The sequence below is a fragment of the Plectropomus leopardus genome, chromosome 2 (assembly GCF_008729295.1).
Source record: "Plectropomus leopardus isolate mb chromosome 2, YSFRI_Pleo_2.0, whole genome shotgun sequence".
Lineage (NCBI taxonomy): Eukaryota > Metazoa > Chordata > Actinopteri > Perciformes > Serranidae > Plectropomus > Plectropomus leopardus.
The window spans coordinates 8,747,401-8,765,529 of record NC_056464.1 but is presented as its reverse complement, the minus strand read 5'-3'; the positions used below and the strand labels follow the sequence as shown (position 1 = coordinate 8,765,529).

Here is an 18,129-nt window from a genome sequence, read left to right as displayed (position 1 = left end):
TAAGATGGCTAAGTAGTACATTTACAGTATTAGTACAGTCCACTATTCACAAGCAGAGCTACCAAAAGCTATGGACCTAAAATACACCCAAGAGGTTTTTGTGTGTGTGTGTGTGTGTGTGTGTGTGTGTGTGTGTGTGTGTGTGTGTGTACGTGTAAGGCTTAAGCTGCATTTACACCAAATCCACTGCTGCAGTGATTAGCTGCAGTGTAGTGTGGTGGTTTGGGATTGTCACTTAAATGGCCCATTTATAGGGGATTGGAGGGTGAAAGTTCATGTTGAATTAAAAGATCTGTAAATTTCCTTTTGATTATCATTATCTTTTCTGCTACTAAAAGACGTGCACGCAAACAGAAACAAAGCAAGTGCTCTCCTTTGTAGGCTAATACACACAAGCTGTTAATATATACTTTATTTGATTTACTCACTGTAATATTTAAAAACAGAGAGAAACTGTAAAAATTCCCGTGAACTGTAGGCATCTTTTGGTCTCATTGGCAGTTACGTGAGCGGGCACGGCAGCCTGATGTCGGATTAAGTTCCTCCAAAACTTAATTCTGTTCTGCTGTGTTTTTTAAAGGCATCTCCTGCAGCCCCATCACCACCACCTTGACGCACTACCAACATTCAATTCACATGTGGGGATGGCGTTTTTCACTGCAACACCTGATTTGGTGTGAATGCAGCCTTACTGTCTGCCAAATTGTGTATGTTATCCCCCAGACTCAGGAAATAAGGATGTCGCAAAGCGGCTTCAGAGGTGATTCTGCTCCTGGTGTCATACTGCAATCACAACACAAAAGCAGCACATTAGACCATCTCTGAAATCACAGTTCAGCTGCGTCTCATATCCAGGTATGTGAAGGTTGTCGTGCTTTTATCTCGTACCAGCAGCAGAGCAGACAGCAGGTCGATCCCCTCTGTGTCCAACCTAGACAGAAACAAAAGTTAATTTTGTGTTATGAGTAGGCTATTCAGGGATAAATTACACACTGATAATGATAATGAAAGCCAATACAGAGGACACAATTTGCTTCAAGTGTTATTCTTTCCCAAATGATCCCAATATGGTCTGATTTTTTTTTTAATTAAAGCAATATTCAGTTTAACTGTTAATCTAAATGCAGTGGAAGCAGGGTAGAATAAAATTTTATTTTCCAGCTAAGTGGAAATTTGTCTTTAGCTCATCAAAACATAAAAGCATAATTAATACATTAGCACTGAATACAATCTATATGGTAACAAAGTACCACAGATGGTATAACACATTGTACACTGGTACAAATACAAATTAAATACTGACAAAACACACAATACAACGCTATAATATAAAGTTCTGTGGAGCAATAGATTGACTTTGTTATTTAGCTAAAAAATATATTTGGCTGCTGAAAGCCACTTCTAGAGTTTAGAGTCTCATTGAGTTTCTCTGAAAACAACAGGACACTTGAAATGTTTAACAGTTTCAAGTGTATTAGTCGGGCCAAAGACTTTGGCTTCATTGTTTTTAAAGAAGGCCAACTAAGGCCACGTCATCAGTGCACTTAAACCAAAAGCCTGCTCATTACTCATGAATCCATTTGTGTCGAGAGACAATAGTACAGGAAAGTTAGAGACCAGCTTAGTTTTGGCCAAAAATGTCCTCTTACCAACTCAATATATTTTGTTTCACTTTCATTTAATTTTTTCATTTTGTATCCAAAACTATGGCATTCTCTTTCTCCCACCATCCAAATTCTCCCCTACTCTTGAGATCTTCAAAAGTCATCTTGATAAAACACACTTGTAGTCATTAGCTTATAACTCTGCCTAAATTAAAAGCACATCCTCATACAGTTTTTTTAATGATATCTAATGAATTTGCACCCAAAGTTACTTGGGTTATGTTTAGGAAAAGAAACTTGTTTGGGTATCACCAAGTTATGTACTGACTGTTAAGTTACGTACTAAAAGTAATGTTGTGTACGTTAGGTTTAGGACAAGAAACATGATGAAGACATACCTAAAAATAACTCAAAGTTTACTTGTTTTCACTCAGGACACAAAAACTAGTTTCCTGGGTCAAAGTTCTGTGTTTGTTTGAACCCCAAACCATCCAAACCTGCCTCCTTAAATGAACTTTCACTCTTTATTCTACTTCCTTCTTTACTCAAGTCGGCACAATGGTCAAGTTACTGCGTTGTCCCTGATAACTTGGGTTATATACAAATTCAGGTGCATTTCTTTCAAAGGTATTGTACATGTGCAAACAGTGTATGAGAACAGCTTAAGTATTTATCATAAAGTAGTGTAGAGTAAAACCTGTTAGTGTTACCTGGGCACATGATTGATAAGAGCTTGAGGTCTGTATTGAGGAAAGAGGTAAGACCTAAACTCATCATTACTGCTAATGCCAGGCCAAGTCTCTTCTGTTGCAGTGCCTGGAAGACAAAGAAACAAACAAATGTATGGTTGTGTTCTCTCACAGGTTGCTCTTATCCCTTTTTCTTAGTTAATATATTACTTGATTTAGTCTGACCTGTGGGATATCATCACAATGCCGTTATCTTACCCAAAAGTCTAAAAATTAAGTGTAGCTCCTCCTTCACTGTGGCGCCAGGAAACATTGGACGACCTGTTGCCATCTCAAACAGGATGCAGCCCACACCCCTGGAACGGGAGGGAGGAGATGAAGACACGGTCCTTCAACATTATAGAACTCTGTGTGAGGCCATTGCTCAACAAACATGCACACTTCAAAGAGCGCTGATCAGAAGTGCAAACATGTGTGGTGTGAGTGGGCACAGCGCAGCCTTTTGTTCCAGAGAGCACGGCGTGGTGAAGAGGTGCCCTGTGCTCTGATGAGAGGACATGTAGCTAGGTGAGCTTATGAAAGGCTGTCGTGCTGAGAGCAACATTTATTCCTCAGTGAGTTGTGTGGGTTTTTCTTACCATGGCAGACTACTAATGAGCAAAAATACATAAGGAAAGTGAATCCAGATGAATTACGCTTCATTGTATGAAGAGTGACTCATCTCTACTAATAACCAGGGACATTTCAATAGATTTGCATTATTCATGGGAAATCCTGGACGATTGTCAATTTGTTAGACATTCATCTGATTTGCCAAGTTAATAGCTGTGCTCAGTTAGGCTGGCACCAGTGTTTGGGGCCCTACATTATACTTTGAGGTTCCCTGAGAGAGTTCAGCTTTGTTCAGATCCAGGTCCAAGTTAAGACTATAGTCAGGTCACAGAAAAATGAGACAATCCAAGTAAAGGTTGGTGGAGTATACAGCATGTGTTTCTTTCAACCTATTTGTTCTCAGTTTTACTGGGTCAGATGAGATAAATAATACTACAAGTACAGTGTTTCCCTAACAATATAACAGGCCCGGAGCACCGCCAGGCCAGCAAGACCTCCTGCCAGGCCTAAATATTTGCAAAGTTTGCATAGGATGGTGAAGATCACTGTATTTTTTCCACTTAGGAGGTAGAAGTCATGACCCACCCTACTCTGCCTCTGATTGGCTTGTGCTCTGTGCCTTCATTGGTTAGATAGTGTTATAAGAGTGGTGTGGCTCCTGTAGAGACAGGGCAGTGTGTGCATGTGTGAGTGCATGGTGTGAGAGGTTGAGCAGAAGCGTGCGAGCGGGTGACACGAGTGTCAGTGAATGTATACGGGGCAGAGCAGAGAAATGGGTCTTTACCTAGCAGTAAAAGTGATCTGCTCAGCAGTAAATGTTCAGTGTGAGTAACATTTTTCAGTTAATAAATGCTGCTGCTTCTCAAGACCAAGTGGTCTTTTAAGGATTTTTTTTCATTGTGTACCACCGCACATGAAAAAATTCTAGGGGAAACACTGAAGTAGAATCAGAAATGTCTACTCTTGGAAGGTCTCTTGGATTTTTAGGTCATAGTTTTCAACTTGTAAGTTAATGTGCTTGTACGAAAGTATCAATATCACACTGAACCTCCAAAGATAAAAAGACATTGTAACTTGGCCTCAGTGAGTCCTGATCTGGGCCTATCATACAATGTGTCACAGTCCTGAACAACTACGTATGTCCTGTAAACGGAGAGATTTCACTCCCTAAGCAGCTAATAGATTTAGTTACTGGATCAATGTTGTTATAAGTCTTGTCAAATCAAATATGATTCTCCAACTTGCCACATACCTGTTAGTATCAGTTTGGGTAGCTATGTTTCCCAGTTTTTTGTCATATTGTCCTGCTGCTTTCATGTTTGGATTTCCTCTCAAAAAGATCTATCAAACAATCCATCCATCCATCCAAGGTGGGGGCAGTCAAAATGGCAAATTTAAGACCACTGGATAATGTCACCGTAGTTAGGTAGACTAGTTTTACAGTCTATGGTTGGGAGGCCAGTACATAAATCTATATTGTAGTACTCACCACATGTCGATGGGTGTGGAGTATTCTGTAGAGCCCAGCAGCACATCAGGGGGTCGATACCATAAAGTTACAACCTCATTGGAGTAGGTCTTAGTGGGGACAGACTTGGCCCTTGCCAAACCTCGGAAACACAACATGGTCGGAGTTTAATGATGTGAAACCTTAGTAACAGCTGAATGGCTTCTTCATAAGACAAAGACACTTTGGTACTGCCTTTGCACCAAAGTTACCTGTAAATAACAAGTATGGTGCGTCTCCACAGGTATAATATGAATCGGTGTGATGCAGTAGGTCTCATATAACCCTATCAGCGCATTAGACTGTTTTGGAGTGTGTTATCATTAAACTTTGGAGTATTCTCTCTATTAACTCATATGCTGCCTTTAGTTCAAACTATGGAAAAACAGTCACTGGTGGGCTTATCTACCCACTTCCAGCAAAAAAATGTGAAAACTCAGAGAAAGGGGCACAGTTGCTAGGATACAGCAAGTAAGGGTGCTAAAGTAATCAGGACAGACGATCTCCAAGTGGCAGTAAAATATAATTGAAGCGCATCATGGCAGGAAACCTGCTATCGTATTCCCACACGTCTATGTCTTTGCGACCACATTTGCATTTGCTGATGTATGTTGTATGTGCACATGCTTTTTCTCCTACCAAAGTCGGCCAGTTTGAGCTCGCCCCTGTCATTGATTAGCAGGTTCTGAGGCTTCAGGTCTCTGTGGAGGATTTTCCTCTTGTGACAGTAGGACAGACCACGCAGCAGCTGGAACATAAAAATCTATAGGAGAAAAATAAAAATTAGAATAATTAAAAAAGTTGACATCTGTATGATTATAATGAAATATAGATTTTAAAACTACTCCGGGTAGCCTCCAACTTATAACCTTAATCAAGCCTCATCAAGAAATCATCATAAATTGCCTTCTCCTATTGAAGTCCTCCCTTACCCCTTCTAAAAGACTGCCCACACCAAGAACAATAACTATAACAATAACCATAACCATATCCATATCCATCGGAGCATCGGCAATAATAAATAATATCATTCTGTAAACCGTGGCATGCGTGATATGGTCCAGCTGTGTTAGCAGCCTAGAAAATGATTAGCTGTCAATGTTTATAAAATAAAATTAATTAATAAAATTGTTTATAAAATGGTTCCAAAAGTTATCTTAACATGATCATTTGCCACTGTTGGTGTTTTTATAGTTGATCTGGACTTTGCTATCCAACTTTAGTACAGTTTCTAAAATTACATTTTTATAGTAATTGATACAGTTATCGTTCTTGCTGTGGAAGGCCCTGAACTCGTCCTGTCCTCTGGAACTGAAACAATAAAATATATATTCACATTTTCAAAACAGAGTTAATTAACAATCCAACAGAGTTGTAGAATGATGATAATACTGAGGGTAGTATATCACTGTGTGCCTTTCATGCATTAGCTTTACTTTACTTTACTTTACTCACAGAGCTACAAAATTGATTAAGCTAAAAATGTATACCTGTCAAAATTTGACACGTAAAGCTGTGAATGGTACCTTCTATCAAAATAATTGTTGTCATATGAGCTGAAATTACCACTATATCCTCACAGAAGTACATTAGACTAAACATGATTTGACAACTTGAATTACCTTGTGGTTGTATGCCTCTGCAAATCACTCAAGTTGTACTTGCAGTTTACATCTATGTCCATTAAACATGAATGCTTCACACACATCTTCGCCTCATCAGCAAAAAAACAAACAAACTCCACAATCAGCACAGTTTAAAGGTGGACATCCAAAATTAGTGTCACCCATTCAGTATCTGACCAAATGTCTCCCCTTCTGTTCCTGAGTTAATATAGAGTAATGGCCAAAAAAGTCTTTCTGCAGAACTTTATGGTCACAGTAAAGTTGACCTTTGATCTTTCAGATATAAAATGTCATCACTTAATTATTACATCCTATTAGACATTAGTGTGAAAATTTGTTAGAACTAGCATATGAATTCTTTAGTTAGGGCCAAAAAACACATTTTGTGAGGTCACAGTGACCTTTGACCTCCAAATTCTAATCAGTTTTTTTGTTAAGTCCACCTGGATGTTTGCACCAAATTTCAATGAATTCCCTAAGAATTTTCAAGATATCACGTTGTATTGTCACGTCATTGTTATTTTTTTCATCGACTGTCTTATGTGCTACTGTGTGGATGTCGTGGCAGTTTCCACAAATATGACTTATTTATGCATTTTGAAGTAATGTTATAACAATTACCAAATATAGTATTAAAGCTGTCCCAAAAGTATTTCATAATCATCCTCTCTCAACCATCTGGATAAAAAAATAAAATTGACCAGGTTTTTATTTAGCAGAAAACTGCATTCTTAGCTCTGTGACAAACTACTGGTAATACACTAAGGGTGAAACATTTCCATTTAACAATTCCATTTTTAATTTCTGCACTAATCCCCTGAGTAACTCCACAGTCAAGACGCAATTAATATCATTGTTTCAATTCCAGGTCTTCATGGCTTCCATACTAACAAATAACTCTGCTTGATTATCCTCTTTTGGCTTGAGGACAAGCAGCTGCAGATGCTGAAGATGTGTATGTGTAGTGGCAGGGAACTTGGCAATGTTTGAATAAAAAACTGTATTACATGACAGACTGAATTTGAATAAAACAGATGCATGATGCTGGTAAATTTTATGTAATTTTACAAACCAATACAAGTCTCTCTCTCTGGTATATAATCAGTAGTGTTTGACAGCCGCTGCTCAGTCATTTTCATGCATGTGGCTCACCTTGACATTGTGCATGCTCATGAGATTCCCGCAGTTGTCCAAGTACTGTTTAAGGTCACTGTCCTGGAAGACACAAAAGCCACAGTGTCAAATCTATCCAGGTCAACATCTTTTGAACCCTTGCACGCTGAAGTGTAAATGTACTCACAAGATACTCAAACACCAGCGTGAGGCAGCGGTCGGTGTGGATGATGTCGTGCAGCGTGACGATGTTGGCGTGCTTCAAGTTCTTCAGTAAAGACACTGAGTGGACAGAGGAAAGAGAGATGAGATGCAGTGTTTTCTCCAGTGTCAAAATGTAACTCCAGCACAGTAACACCATGCACCATGTAGCAATCCACAGACACCCTGGAGCTGCTGCTGTGACAAAAAACAACAACTTCAGGTTAAAAACAGGGTTAAAGTTATGTTGTCTAAAAAAATAACCTGGTCTCTTAAACCCAATCGCTGTTTCCTGCAGTTTAAACTCAGCTGCTGTATTCTGGAGAGAACCTGTAAATGCCACTAGAGGTCATAGTTTCTAAGGTTGAAGTTAAAGCTACTGCAGACGTATCTTTATTGCATACAACATACTAATCCAATATATAGTATATACCAATTCTTATTGTACAGAAACTTCAAAATGTTATATGTAATAATATATAATGTATAACAGCCACTGTGTAATTACATGTAAGAAGTGTCTCATCTACATCAATTTATTTTTGATGTCAGATAAAGAATTAACAATCTATTTACTGATGCAGCTACCTCCTGAGCAAAAATGATTTCAGTTAAAGTAGAAGATTAAAATATGCTACAGTCACTTCCTTCTAGACCAAAAATAGGATTCTTATCAACTTGAGAGCACCCTACCTTGACTGGAAAATCTGTGTGTGTGTGTGTGTGTGTGTGTGTGTGTCGGCTGATGTGTGTGTACCCTCTCTGATAGCAGTGCAAGGTGCTCCCTCCTCATGCTCGAGCCGAATCTCCTTTAACGCCACCAGGTTCTCTGTTAGTTTGCTTCTCCCTTTAAACACTGTGGCATATGTCCCCTATGAACACACACAGACACAGACACAGTTTAGAAATATTAACTACTACACAGCCCTGTTGGCAGAAGAAAATGTTGACATTGTATGTTTCTGCAAACCACACGTTATATTGATATGTGTCATATGAATCATATCAGCATGAGGTAGTACATGAGCTGACTTTGTCGTCAAGAGGAGGAGGGGATGGTGGATGGTGTGACACCATCCCATCGCTGTTTTTCTAACAGGACAGTGCCACAAAGCACTGGATTTTTTTTTTTTTTTTTTTTTTCCAATAGCTTTTTAGCCAGCAGATGTGGGGTTTTTTTCTGTCTGTCATTGTTTTTCCAGTGGGGATTATGCCAAAAAAAGAATTTGTTTTTAGCTACTTATTGCTGTTTTTCCAACGGCTTTTCAGCTAGAAAAAAACGTTTTCTTTTTTTAGAAGCCCATCACTGTGTATCCAATGTGTGGATAGTGCACAACGAAGCAGTTGTTTTTGAGCCACCCTTGATTGTTAATCCTGCCTTTTTTTAGCCAGCAAACATGGGGTTTCTTCTGCGGCTTGGGGATAGCAGGGATAGTGCCTCAAGAAACAGTTGATGTTTTTCAAGCAATTTTTAGCCACCAAATATGTCATATATTCATGTCATATGTCATATCTATTTTTTCTAATTTTAAAGGGGCCCAAAACCGTTTTTCCAGTGGGAATAGTTCCACAGAATGCATGTTTTTTTAGCCACCGATTGCTGTAGTCCAGTGGCTTTTTAGCCAAAAACTCTTAGCAACCTGTCACAGTTTTTCTCGCTGAGATAGTGTTTCAAGAAGCGGCCGTGTTTTACAGTGACAAGCATAATCTTTTCCAAACCAATACCAAATGGTTTTAAACCTAACCATGCGTTAACCACTGCGTTGTTGAAGTGTAAAGGAACATAAAGCTGCTAGATTTTAGTGTACAAATCTAGCATATCCATGATTTGCAAATATGTGCAATGTCAGTGATTTTTGGTGCGACTGAGTTTGCTATCATCAATGAGGAGCCTCAAAACATAGCATGAATGTATTGCAAGCTTCTCACACTAGCTTAGATTTAATCTATTCATTTCATGCACATTTTGGCTTGGAGATCTGATTACTTGTAATTTCTGATTTTACATCTAATGATTATCCTTCATATACCATACAGTAGCTTCGACCTGCTGACAATCCTTTTTTCATTATGTAGTTGATTGTAGGCGTTCTAATAACTGTATGCCAACTACTGCAGGCTGAGACGAAAGCAAAACTTAATTACTGAAAAAACAAACAGCAGTACATTAGATACTTTTATAATGGCCACGTGTGGTAAACACTGTCTTCCATATATAAACCAAATCATGCCTTTGTGAACTATAAGTTCTGTTAATTGACTGCATGAGCCGCTCTATTTGATCTCTCTCTGCTGCTGTTATCTGCTGCTGAGCCTTGTGACTGAGGCGAAGGCAGACGGCTTCTGTCACTAATCATTCCTAACTCCTTAAGGCAATAACTGTTCTCAGATAAATGGTAAGGGTTTTAGGTGCACTGGCCATGTTGTGCAATCTATGAAGCCCTCGTCTAGCAAGCATTGTGATACTACAGAGCACAACAAATCAGAACACAGAAATACAGTTTTAATTTGGCCAAGCAAGAAAACAGACACATGGATATGCTGTAGCTTGTTTTCTTTGAGCGTACAAACAAACTTGTATGTGCCGTACCCATTTTGAAAGCCCCTTTCTCCTCCGAGGGACTTGGCTCACAGCTAGCCTGATTTCAATAATGAAGACTCGCACACAACTTGTGGTCAGCGTGGCTGACATTATACACCAGAGAGACGCTTCATTTGAATCTGATAAAGTTCGCTCTAGCTTCAGTTATTGCTCTGTGGATGCAGTAGGTGTAGGAGTCATATGCTCATCTCTCACTGTGCTGCATATATATGTGCTATTTCTATCGACCCTCTGAAAACTGTCAAAAGGTGAATGTGTGAGTAATTGGTAGAGACATACCTCTCCCAGTTTGCCGAGCTTCACGTATGTCTCCAGTTTCCCAAAGCCTATGTCAGACTGGAGGCGAGAAGAACAAGATTTTTATAGTGTTCACTGCTATGATTCTCTCCTCTGATTAAATCACGAAAACAGTCAAAAGATCATATTTGCAGACACTGGTTAATTATTTCCAAAGTTAATTAAGCACGAATCCTTCTTCACTCTATCAACCTGACAGCAAACAAACACCTCATAATGGAAAATGGGGGGAAACTTGAGAGAAAATAATGGACACATTATGATAACACTTTATTTGATTAGTCCGCCTACAGATAGTTTGAGAGTACATGGAATTAGTTGAGATTCAACAATTCAACTGTTTCACTTTTTTGCTGTAGATTTTTATCTATGAAGTATATACAGTATGTGACAATTCACGAACATACCTACATACTCTAAAAATAATATAGTTGAACTATTCATTCAACTTATGCTGCATAGATGTTGAAATGTTACGAATTTCTATAAATGATCTGAAGGCCAACTATTCAAATGAAGTATTCGCCATTATGAGTCCATTATTTTCCCCCAGTTTTCGTTATCCAAATCAAGTGTTAGCTAATATTAATACATACAGACCAAAATAATAATCACAACAGGAAGGCAAGATAACAGGACTAGTACTTTGCAGAGAGAAATATACTTTGTAATATGTGCCCAGACACTCACTGATTCAAGAGTCATCTATCAAATGAATAGTGAGAAAAAAAAAACAAACAAGAGGGGCCAGCTGCTTGCTAAAATGAGATTTAAAGCTATTTGGATTGGATCAACCATCAGTTTTAATATGAGATTAAATACAACCATGTATTACCGTGAATTTGTGGAGAAAACATTATTCTTGCTTTCCTTCAAAGTGAATCCCCCAAAAAAACCTGAGCTAAAGTTTCCTTTGTTGATATAATTTTGCTATTGTGAAATCCGGTCCCTGTTTACTTTACTTTATGATGAATGTTTGCTTTTTTTGGATTCTTCGTTCACTATGGAGGCACGTGAGAAAAAGTTTTCCTCATGAATTTAATGTCAGTTGAGTGGTTGATACACACATTTTATTTTGCGGGTGAAGTATCCCTTTAATACTTTATATATACAGTATATAGTTATATAATTATATTTTTCAGATAGATAAGTATGGAGTAATATAAAGCACTTACCAGTGAAGCACGTCGAGACATGCGACTGGGAGGTTTGCAGAGCGGTGAGTTTTCGCTCTCCAGCTGCAGCTTCTTGAGAAACTCTGGAGGCAGGCGGATGTCCATGGGCAGAGACATGCGCTTGCTGACATCCTGCAGGATTAAGGGTGTAAAGTTTAGCCCCCTTTTTACACTATACATCTGTAGTGCAGACACTCAAACCTCATGACATACGGTCACAAGTTATCCTCAGCTAATAGTTATCATGTTTGCTGTTATCCTGAATACCCTGGAGACCTATATCAAGCAACGTGCAAATGTACATTTCTGCACATTGTACCATAAGTTGTAATTAATGGCCTTATTAATGATTAATAGATCATTTAGAAAAAAAGAACCCCCCCCCCCCAAAAAAAAGTGGAAAAATACTCCTCAAATATGTTGGCTGTAGCAAAAAGACAAAAGACATCTAATTGCTGGCTGCAGGAAAGGGAGCAAATTTGCTCAATATGTTCACATATACAGGCACTCACAGCTTTTACTCCACAGTAGATGTTTCTGGTGCATTTTTCAGCTGTGTATCTCACAAGCATGGGAACAAATAAGCATCTACCTTAATCAATACAGCTCTCTACAGTTCAGTTCTTTTTCTTTTTTCATTTTACATGCACAACTACAGAGTTTGTTTAACAGGTTCTGAGCATTGGAAAAATGCAGATGACCTACAATAAATACTTTGCCTGAAGATACCCTGCCTAGAAGACTGAAGCTGCTTCTCCTCTGATAACGTGCTGCTTTTACTGAGTGGCCTTTGCAGACTTGTGTTGAAATCCAACTGAAACCACATTAAGTCATACTTTTTTGAAGTCAAAAATGCCATTTTTAAAAATGTATTATTGATATATATATATATATATTGAATGATTAAAAAGAGGAAAAAAAGCTCCCTGGAGAAATATTAGACATGCTCCTTGAAGTTTTAGCTGGCAGGAGGGTGTGTTGGTGTCTGTGATGACTGACAGCAGCTGGCAGGCTGCTAGAGTCCTGGTTTTATACCGTAGAGAAAGAGAGCCAAAGTAAACCAACTTGTGTTGTAGCCTATATGTCAAAGCACTGACATGCATGACATGCCCCTGAAAACTAAACCCACCATGAAATAAAAGGCTAAATGTAGCAGTGAGCCACTAAATGATTTATTATACGTGAGGACGTGATTGACCTTGTAAGATTAACATTAACCTTACCCTCACATTAACTCCCCTTTTTTAACCTAATACTTCATAGCTAGCTAAATGCTTATGCGTTTTCTTCAGGACTTCTGCTGATGGACCAAGGGGCAAAGGGGGCTAATTGTGTAGCTGCTACAGACACAGCTATACCTACTTGTGATAATCCATCATGTGTGCACTATTCAAGGCTGAAACACCCCCACATGTGTTCTGAGCTGTATTTTGACTGACTGATCCTTTACTCACTGAAGGTGAGTGGATCTATGATGAAAATGACATATGAAACCCAGTCTTACTCCCAATTCATGAAAAACTGATGCTTGGTCGGTTGTCCTCTGCATCAGATACTGATGCACTGATGCACCCTTTAGCAGCGATAGAGATGCACAAGGCGGTGACATTTTTTGATGCTTCAAGCAACTGCCCTTACTACAAAGAGTAAGACAGACAGCATAGGGTGGGTAGGAGGGGTGATAAAAGGGTCAAATAAACTCCTGTCTGTTAACAGAGAGCTTGCTGTTCATGTCTGTGTGAAACCAAAAGTCAACCCAGTTTTTAATAACAACATAGTATACTAGTATGTGCAGCATACTACGCTAGTATGTCACATGACATGTCACGTCATGTAAAAGCATGTTAGTAGAAAACTCAGGTCTTTGTATTTTAAGCTAAACCATTTTTCTAAACCCATCCGCATGCTTTTGTTGCTTAAACCAAATGAGGTAAACCCAAAAACTACTGTATTTGAAGAGACACAATGCATATAATGAGCAAAATTTTACATGCTGTCCCTTAGCGTCCGAAGCCCACCCGACAGGTGTACCTACAGTGTTATAGTTTGACATGTAGGAGCACTGATGAAGCGTTGGTATTTGATGAGCTGGGAGTGAGAATATGTTGACATGTCACAGTCGGTTCACTCCACACACAGGAGACGAGGTTACTCAGTCAAAAGTTCAGTCACCTGTGTGGATGCACTATGGATGTGCAGGGCCTTTAAATGTTAAGAAGTCATTAATTAATGAAGGGCTCTTAATCTAACAAGTCAAGTCTGGGCTTGTAAATGTTAATGAGTTAATAAATCAATTTTGGCCTGAATGCTCTGTGGCTCTTTCCCCAAGATAAGTGGCTGAACTGTCTACTAGAAAAGGTCGTCCTGATGAATTAGCAAAAGGTCTAGGTAAAAAAGCCAACTTTACACACCAGCTTAAGAGATTTTTCACATCTCGGCAACCATAAAATTGTCCTTATTTATGGCTTTACTGATCTATAAGGCATTAATTAACGATACAGCCATAGTCATAACTTGTAAATCCTTTTTTAGGAGGTACATACTGTTCACTTCCTATGCTTGCTGAAAGAAGCCATCCAGATTGTCTAGCTCCCAGCCCTCTCACTGTCGCAACATTATTTCTGTCTTCACAGCACCGAGTCCTTCCTGAGCACTCACTTCCCTCTGGCATAGCTTCACTTGACCGTCTGCTACGAGTTGTGTGGAATATGAGACAGACTCCAAGTGAATCACACTCGCTCAACAGGGACTTTTTCTGAAAAGGTGGAACTGTGAACTCTCTCACATTTCCAATAAAAAGTCTGGTGCTTTGGCGAGGGAACAAAAGCCTCCGAGGTGACTCATCTCATTGAGCTGGCAGAGGTGGAAATGGAGAAGTGACTCCTGGGGAATGAACTACGTTGGCCATTGCTGATGTCTGTGTTAGACTTTAATACTTTTATGTGCACATGAACCATGACAGTTTTTATCAGTGCTAATTTCGGCAACACGCAAAGTACTTTTGAAGAAAACCTTAGCAGCATGGGACGACACCAAGACCAGAAACCAAGGTGAACACCTAGTTTGTTAACCCTTCATCTGTTATATTAACCTGTGCCTGTCTACAGTTGTTCTATGACCCTCTGTGACTTACCTCCATGGAGAAACGTCTGTGCTGGGCCTTGCTGTGAAAGTGGAGGTGGGACGGAGACTGAGCTCCTGGTGTTGTTGGTTCAGGACTTGAAGGACTGGCATCATGAGATGGAGGACCCAGCCTGTCTGGAGTCAGGCCTGACAGAAAAAGAACATTATTACTCAACATTTGCAGAAGTACAGATTGGTGAAAAATTGGGACAAGGTGGCAGTAATTTTACCTGACTGAACACGAGTCGCTGGTCTCCACTTGCCTCAATCATTGAGTTTGTTTGTGTTATTGTGTGACTGTAGTGTTTCAAAGGGTAAGTACGGATTCACCTAAGTTACCAGGTAACACAAAAAACTAATCGAGGCAGTGGTAGACCAGCAGCTCCAGTGTTCTGTGAGGCAGAATTACTGTTTTTGTCAGTGGAGTCTGGTTTCTTTGAAGAGAAAGGGCTGTCTGGTGGTAAGGTAAAGCCATGGCAATATTCTAGATACAGCATACACTTATACTGATGTTGATTATTTTAGGTAGAGTTTTTTTTGGTGGCTAAAATATGCTTTGCTACTGCTTCCATCAACACAAACCTTTCTCTGCACAATTCCATCTGTATGTTACTACAAAACACTACATTCATGTGCCTCGCAGGCATCAGGAAGAGCTGGTTAGAGAGAATGGTGGGTGTACAAAGAAAGAAAAGTGTTTTTGCAGGACTGGCCTTTGACCTTTTGGATATGAAATGTCAGAACCTCTTCATTATATCCCATTAAAATTTATGTGAAATTTTTGTTTAGTGTATGAATTCTTGAGTTATGGCCTAAAACATGTTCTGTGAGGTCACTGAGACCTTGACCTTTGAGCACCAAATTCTAATCAGCTCATCCCTGAGTCCAAGTGGATGTTTGTGCCAAATTTGAAGAAATTCCCACAAGGCGTTCTTGAGATATTGCGGTCACAAAAATGCAATGTATGTATGGACAACCTGAAAACATATTGCCTCAGGACACAGCTATGGCCGGCACATAGTCATAAAAAGGTAATAAAATTAATGCTGTAAGGTGGATATTGTATGGCTAGGTTGCCTATTTATAGCCAATAACAACTGGAATACAAATCACTGAACATTCTTCTGAATTCTGAAATATGCTGTTAGTGAACATTAAACCGATAACTGTGAAGACTGTACATTCTCAGTAAACATTTTGCTTATACATTTTGCGACCTGCTGGGTACATTAACTACCAATATTTCTTCTTTATGCCAATATAACACGTAATTCGCTTGGTTGTTACATTTTTGTCTAAAAATGCATTTGCTGTTTCAAATTAATTGTATGTAAGCATTTCTAGGAGACAGGGCTAGTCCAAAGCAGGACACTGTTTAGCTTCTGACTTCCGACTGACATCTGATCTAATGGAGCCTTTGTTGCTACGCTGTAGTTGGCATGCCCCTTTTCAAAAACACAACTATAGTACAAATCCACAGCAAAACAACATGGAGGCTGCAATGATGTAATGTAATGTAAAGTAATAATTCTTTGTAAAAGTACTTTTTTTTTGGCTGTATCTGTACTTTACTTGAGTTTTATATTTCAGTCAAGTTTTACTTGTATTACACTACATTTTCTAAACAAAATGTATACTTTTACTCCACTACAATTTCCCTAAGCATCTTAGTTACTTCAAAATATGGCTGGAAGGGAGGAGGGGACGCATCGCTAAATGAAGGAATGGAAGAGAAGAAAATATTGATTCTTTAATCCTTTCATCTGTAAAAAAAATCCCAAGCTTGTTTCTCTTCAAGTGTAATGCATATTACATTTTTAAGGTGGTGCACATGTAATGAAGAGATAAACTTTATAATTCTGACTGCTTGCTTTTTTTTTTTTACAGCAGTTACTTGTACTTTTACTTTTGATACTTAAGTACAGTGAATATCAGATACTCGAGTAATATTCTAATTGGTGACTTTCACTTCAACCAAAGTCATTTTTTGATAAGACATATGTGCTTTTACTCAAGTATGGCTGTCAGGTACTTCATCCAATACTTTGGTTGCTAGCTTTCATGTCTACAAAATGCGGGCTGAGATTATCGATTGTTGAATGGACTCTTGTTTTCAGAGACGAGGCTCATCAAGACTACAGAGCAGATCATAAAGACTGCTGAATCAGACAATTATACTCTGTAAGCACACCGGCACTATCCAACCACTGTGGTGAGCAGAATGGACTTTGATCATCATCATACAACACTGACTGTGATGTGTGTTTGATGCCTGGTCGGTGTCTTTTGAATGCTACCTGCTGCAGTTTGATCTCCCGTTTCAGTGGTGCGTCGGCCACCTCACTGGAATGGCAAGTGTAGGGTGTGAGGTGAACATGTGTCTAGGCGTTATCGGCTGCTTCCAGGCATAGTTTGTCTACGTTAGAACCACTTCCTGCTGGGGTGAAGCGCAAAGCGCTTTAACTCCTTGTTTCCATGGAGATTTTGGCTAACAAGGGAAGCAGGTCTCAGTGTCAAGGGGAATATCTCAAATACTGTATCTCTGTAAAGCCTCCCCCTCACTCACACACAAACAAACATTTATATGTATACACACACACACATTAATATTAACTGCATAACCTACACACATCACATAAAACATGCAATGACAACAACAAGATAAAGAAGGCAGACAGAAAGTGTCCAAGGTGGATCTTAGATATAAAAACGCCTGGATGAGTTTAAAAGCGATTGTAACAGCGCTACACACAGGCTTCTGACAGGCCACTTTGTGTCAGACTGATTGACAGTCTAAATGGGCTGGGAGGATGAAATGACAACCAGTTTGCTAGTCATTTGAATATCACAGCTACAACGCTCCTTTGATCTCCCAATTCTAATTAGGGCCAGTGAACGTGTCACTGATATGAGCACACACACACATACGCACACACAGTCTCTGATTGCTGAGATATGAATGGATGCCTGCAAGACATCTAATAAGGAAAAAAATGCAATCCAATATGGTATGCCACATGATGTTTTCTTTAACTGTGGTTACAGTGATTCGGAAACACAGGCAAAGAGGAGTCAGAAATAACTGTGCCATTGTGCTGGGGAATAAGGTTAACAAATACTGGCAGAATTAACCCCGAGTCTATGTTTGCAAATATTTACATTTTGACAGAGCTGCACACAATTGCACCCACAAGCTAGTCAATACCGTCAATAAGCTTCAAAACTCATGTCACAAACATTGTTGCTGAGAATATTTCATAAGACTAGGAGTCTACAGCCATGCTACTGCAGGCTGTTCTCATAAACTGTTTGTACGCTTTCCCACTGTAAAGCAATGCAGCCAATTTCGTAGGCTACATATCCCAAATAGGCTCATTCATGGCTGTGTTAAGAAAATCTGGATACAGCACAGAGGGGGGGCCCCGTTCATTCCTCCAAGAGCTGCTTGGTGATGCATGAAGCAAAAAAACACTTGATCTGTAGTATGAAGGTGCCCTGATAGTCCGCATTACAGGACCCATAGAGCATGCACCGGTGGAGCGACTGACTTTTGGTTTAGTGTTTTGCTAGCTTAAATGGTG

The 18,129-nt window shown here is 39.3% G+C and overlaps 1 protein-coding gene across 4 annotated transcripts in view; it reads right to left on the bottom strand.

Moving 5' to 3' along the window:
- cdk18 (cyclin dependent kinase 18) overlaps positions 1-18,129 on the bottom strand; it is a 57,307-nt gene that overhangs the window by 7,289 nt on the left and 31,889 nt on the right. For 2 of the 4 annotated variants that reach the window (XM_042499583.1, XM_042499568.1), the window contains exons 3-14: positions 14,559-14,695; positions 11,426-11,557; positions 10,233-10,289; positions 8,109-8,223; positions 7,338-7,432; positions 7,190-7,252; positions 5,052-5,175; positions 4,395-4,515; positions 2,552-2,682; positions 2,315-2,420; positions 889-931; positions 693-783 (exon numbers count right to left, since the gene is read on the bottom strand). In XM_042499583.1, coding sequence (XP_042355517.1) covers positions 693-783; positions 889-931; positions 2,315-2,420; positions 2,552-2,682; positions 4,395-4,515; positions 5,052-5,175; positions 7,190-7,252; positions 7,338-7,432; positions 8,109-8,223; positions 10,233-10,289; positions 11,426-11,557; positions 14,559-14,695 — 1,215 coding nt within the window. The remainder of the gene's footprint in view (positions 1-692; positions 784-888; positions 932-2,314; positions 2,421-2,551; positions 2,683-4,394; positions 4,516-5,051; positions 5,176-7,189; positions 7,253-7,337; positions 7,433-8,108; positions 8,224-10,232; positions 10,290-11,425; positions 11,558-14,558; positions 14,696-18,129) is intronic. The other 2 variants (XM_042499590.1, XM_042499577.1) reach the window with 1 other exon arrangement.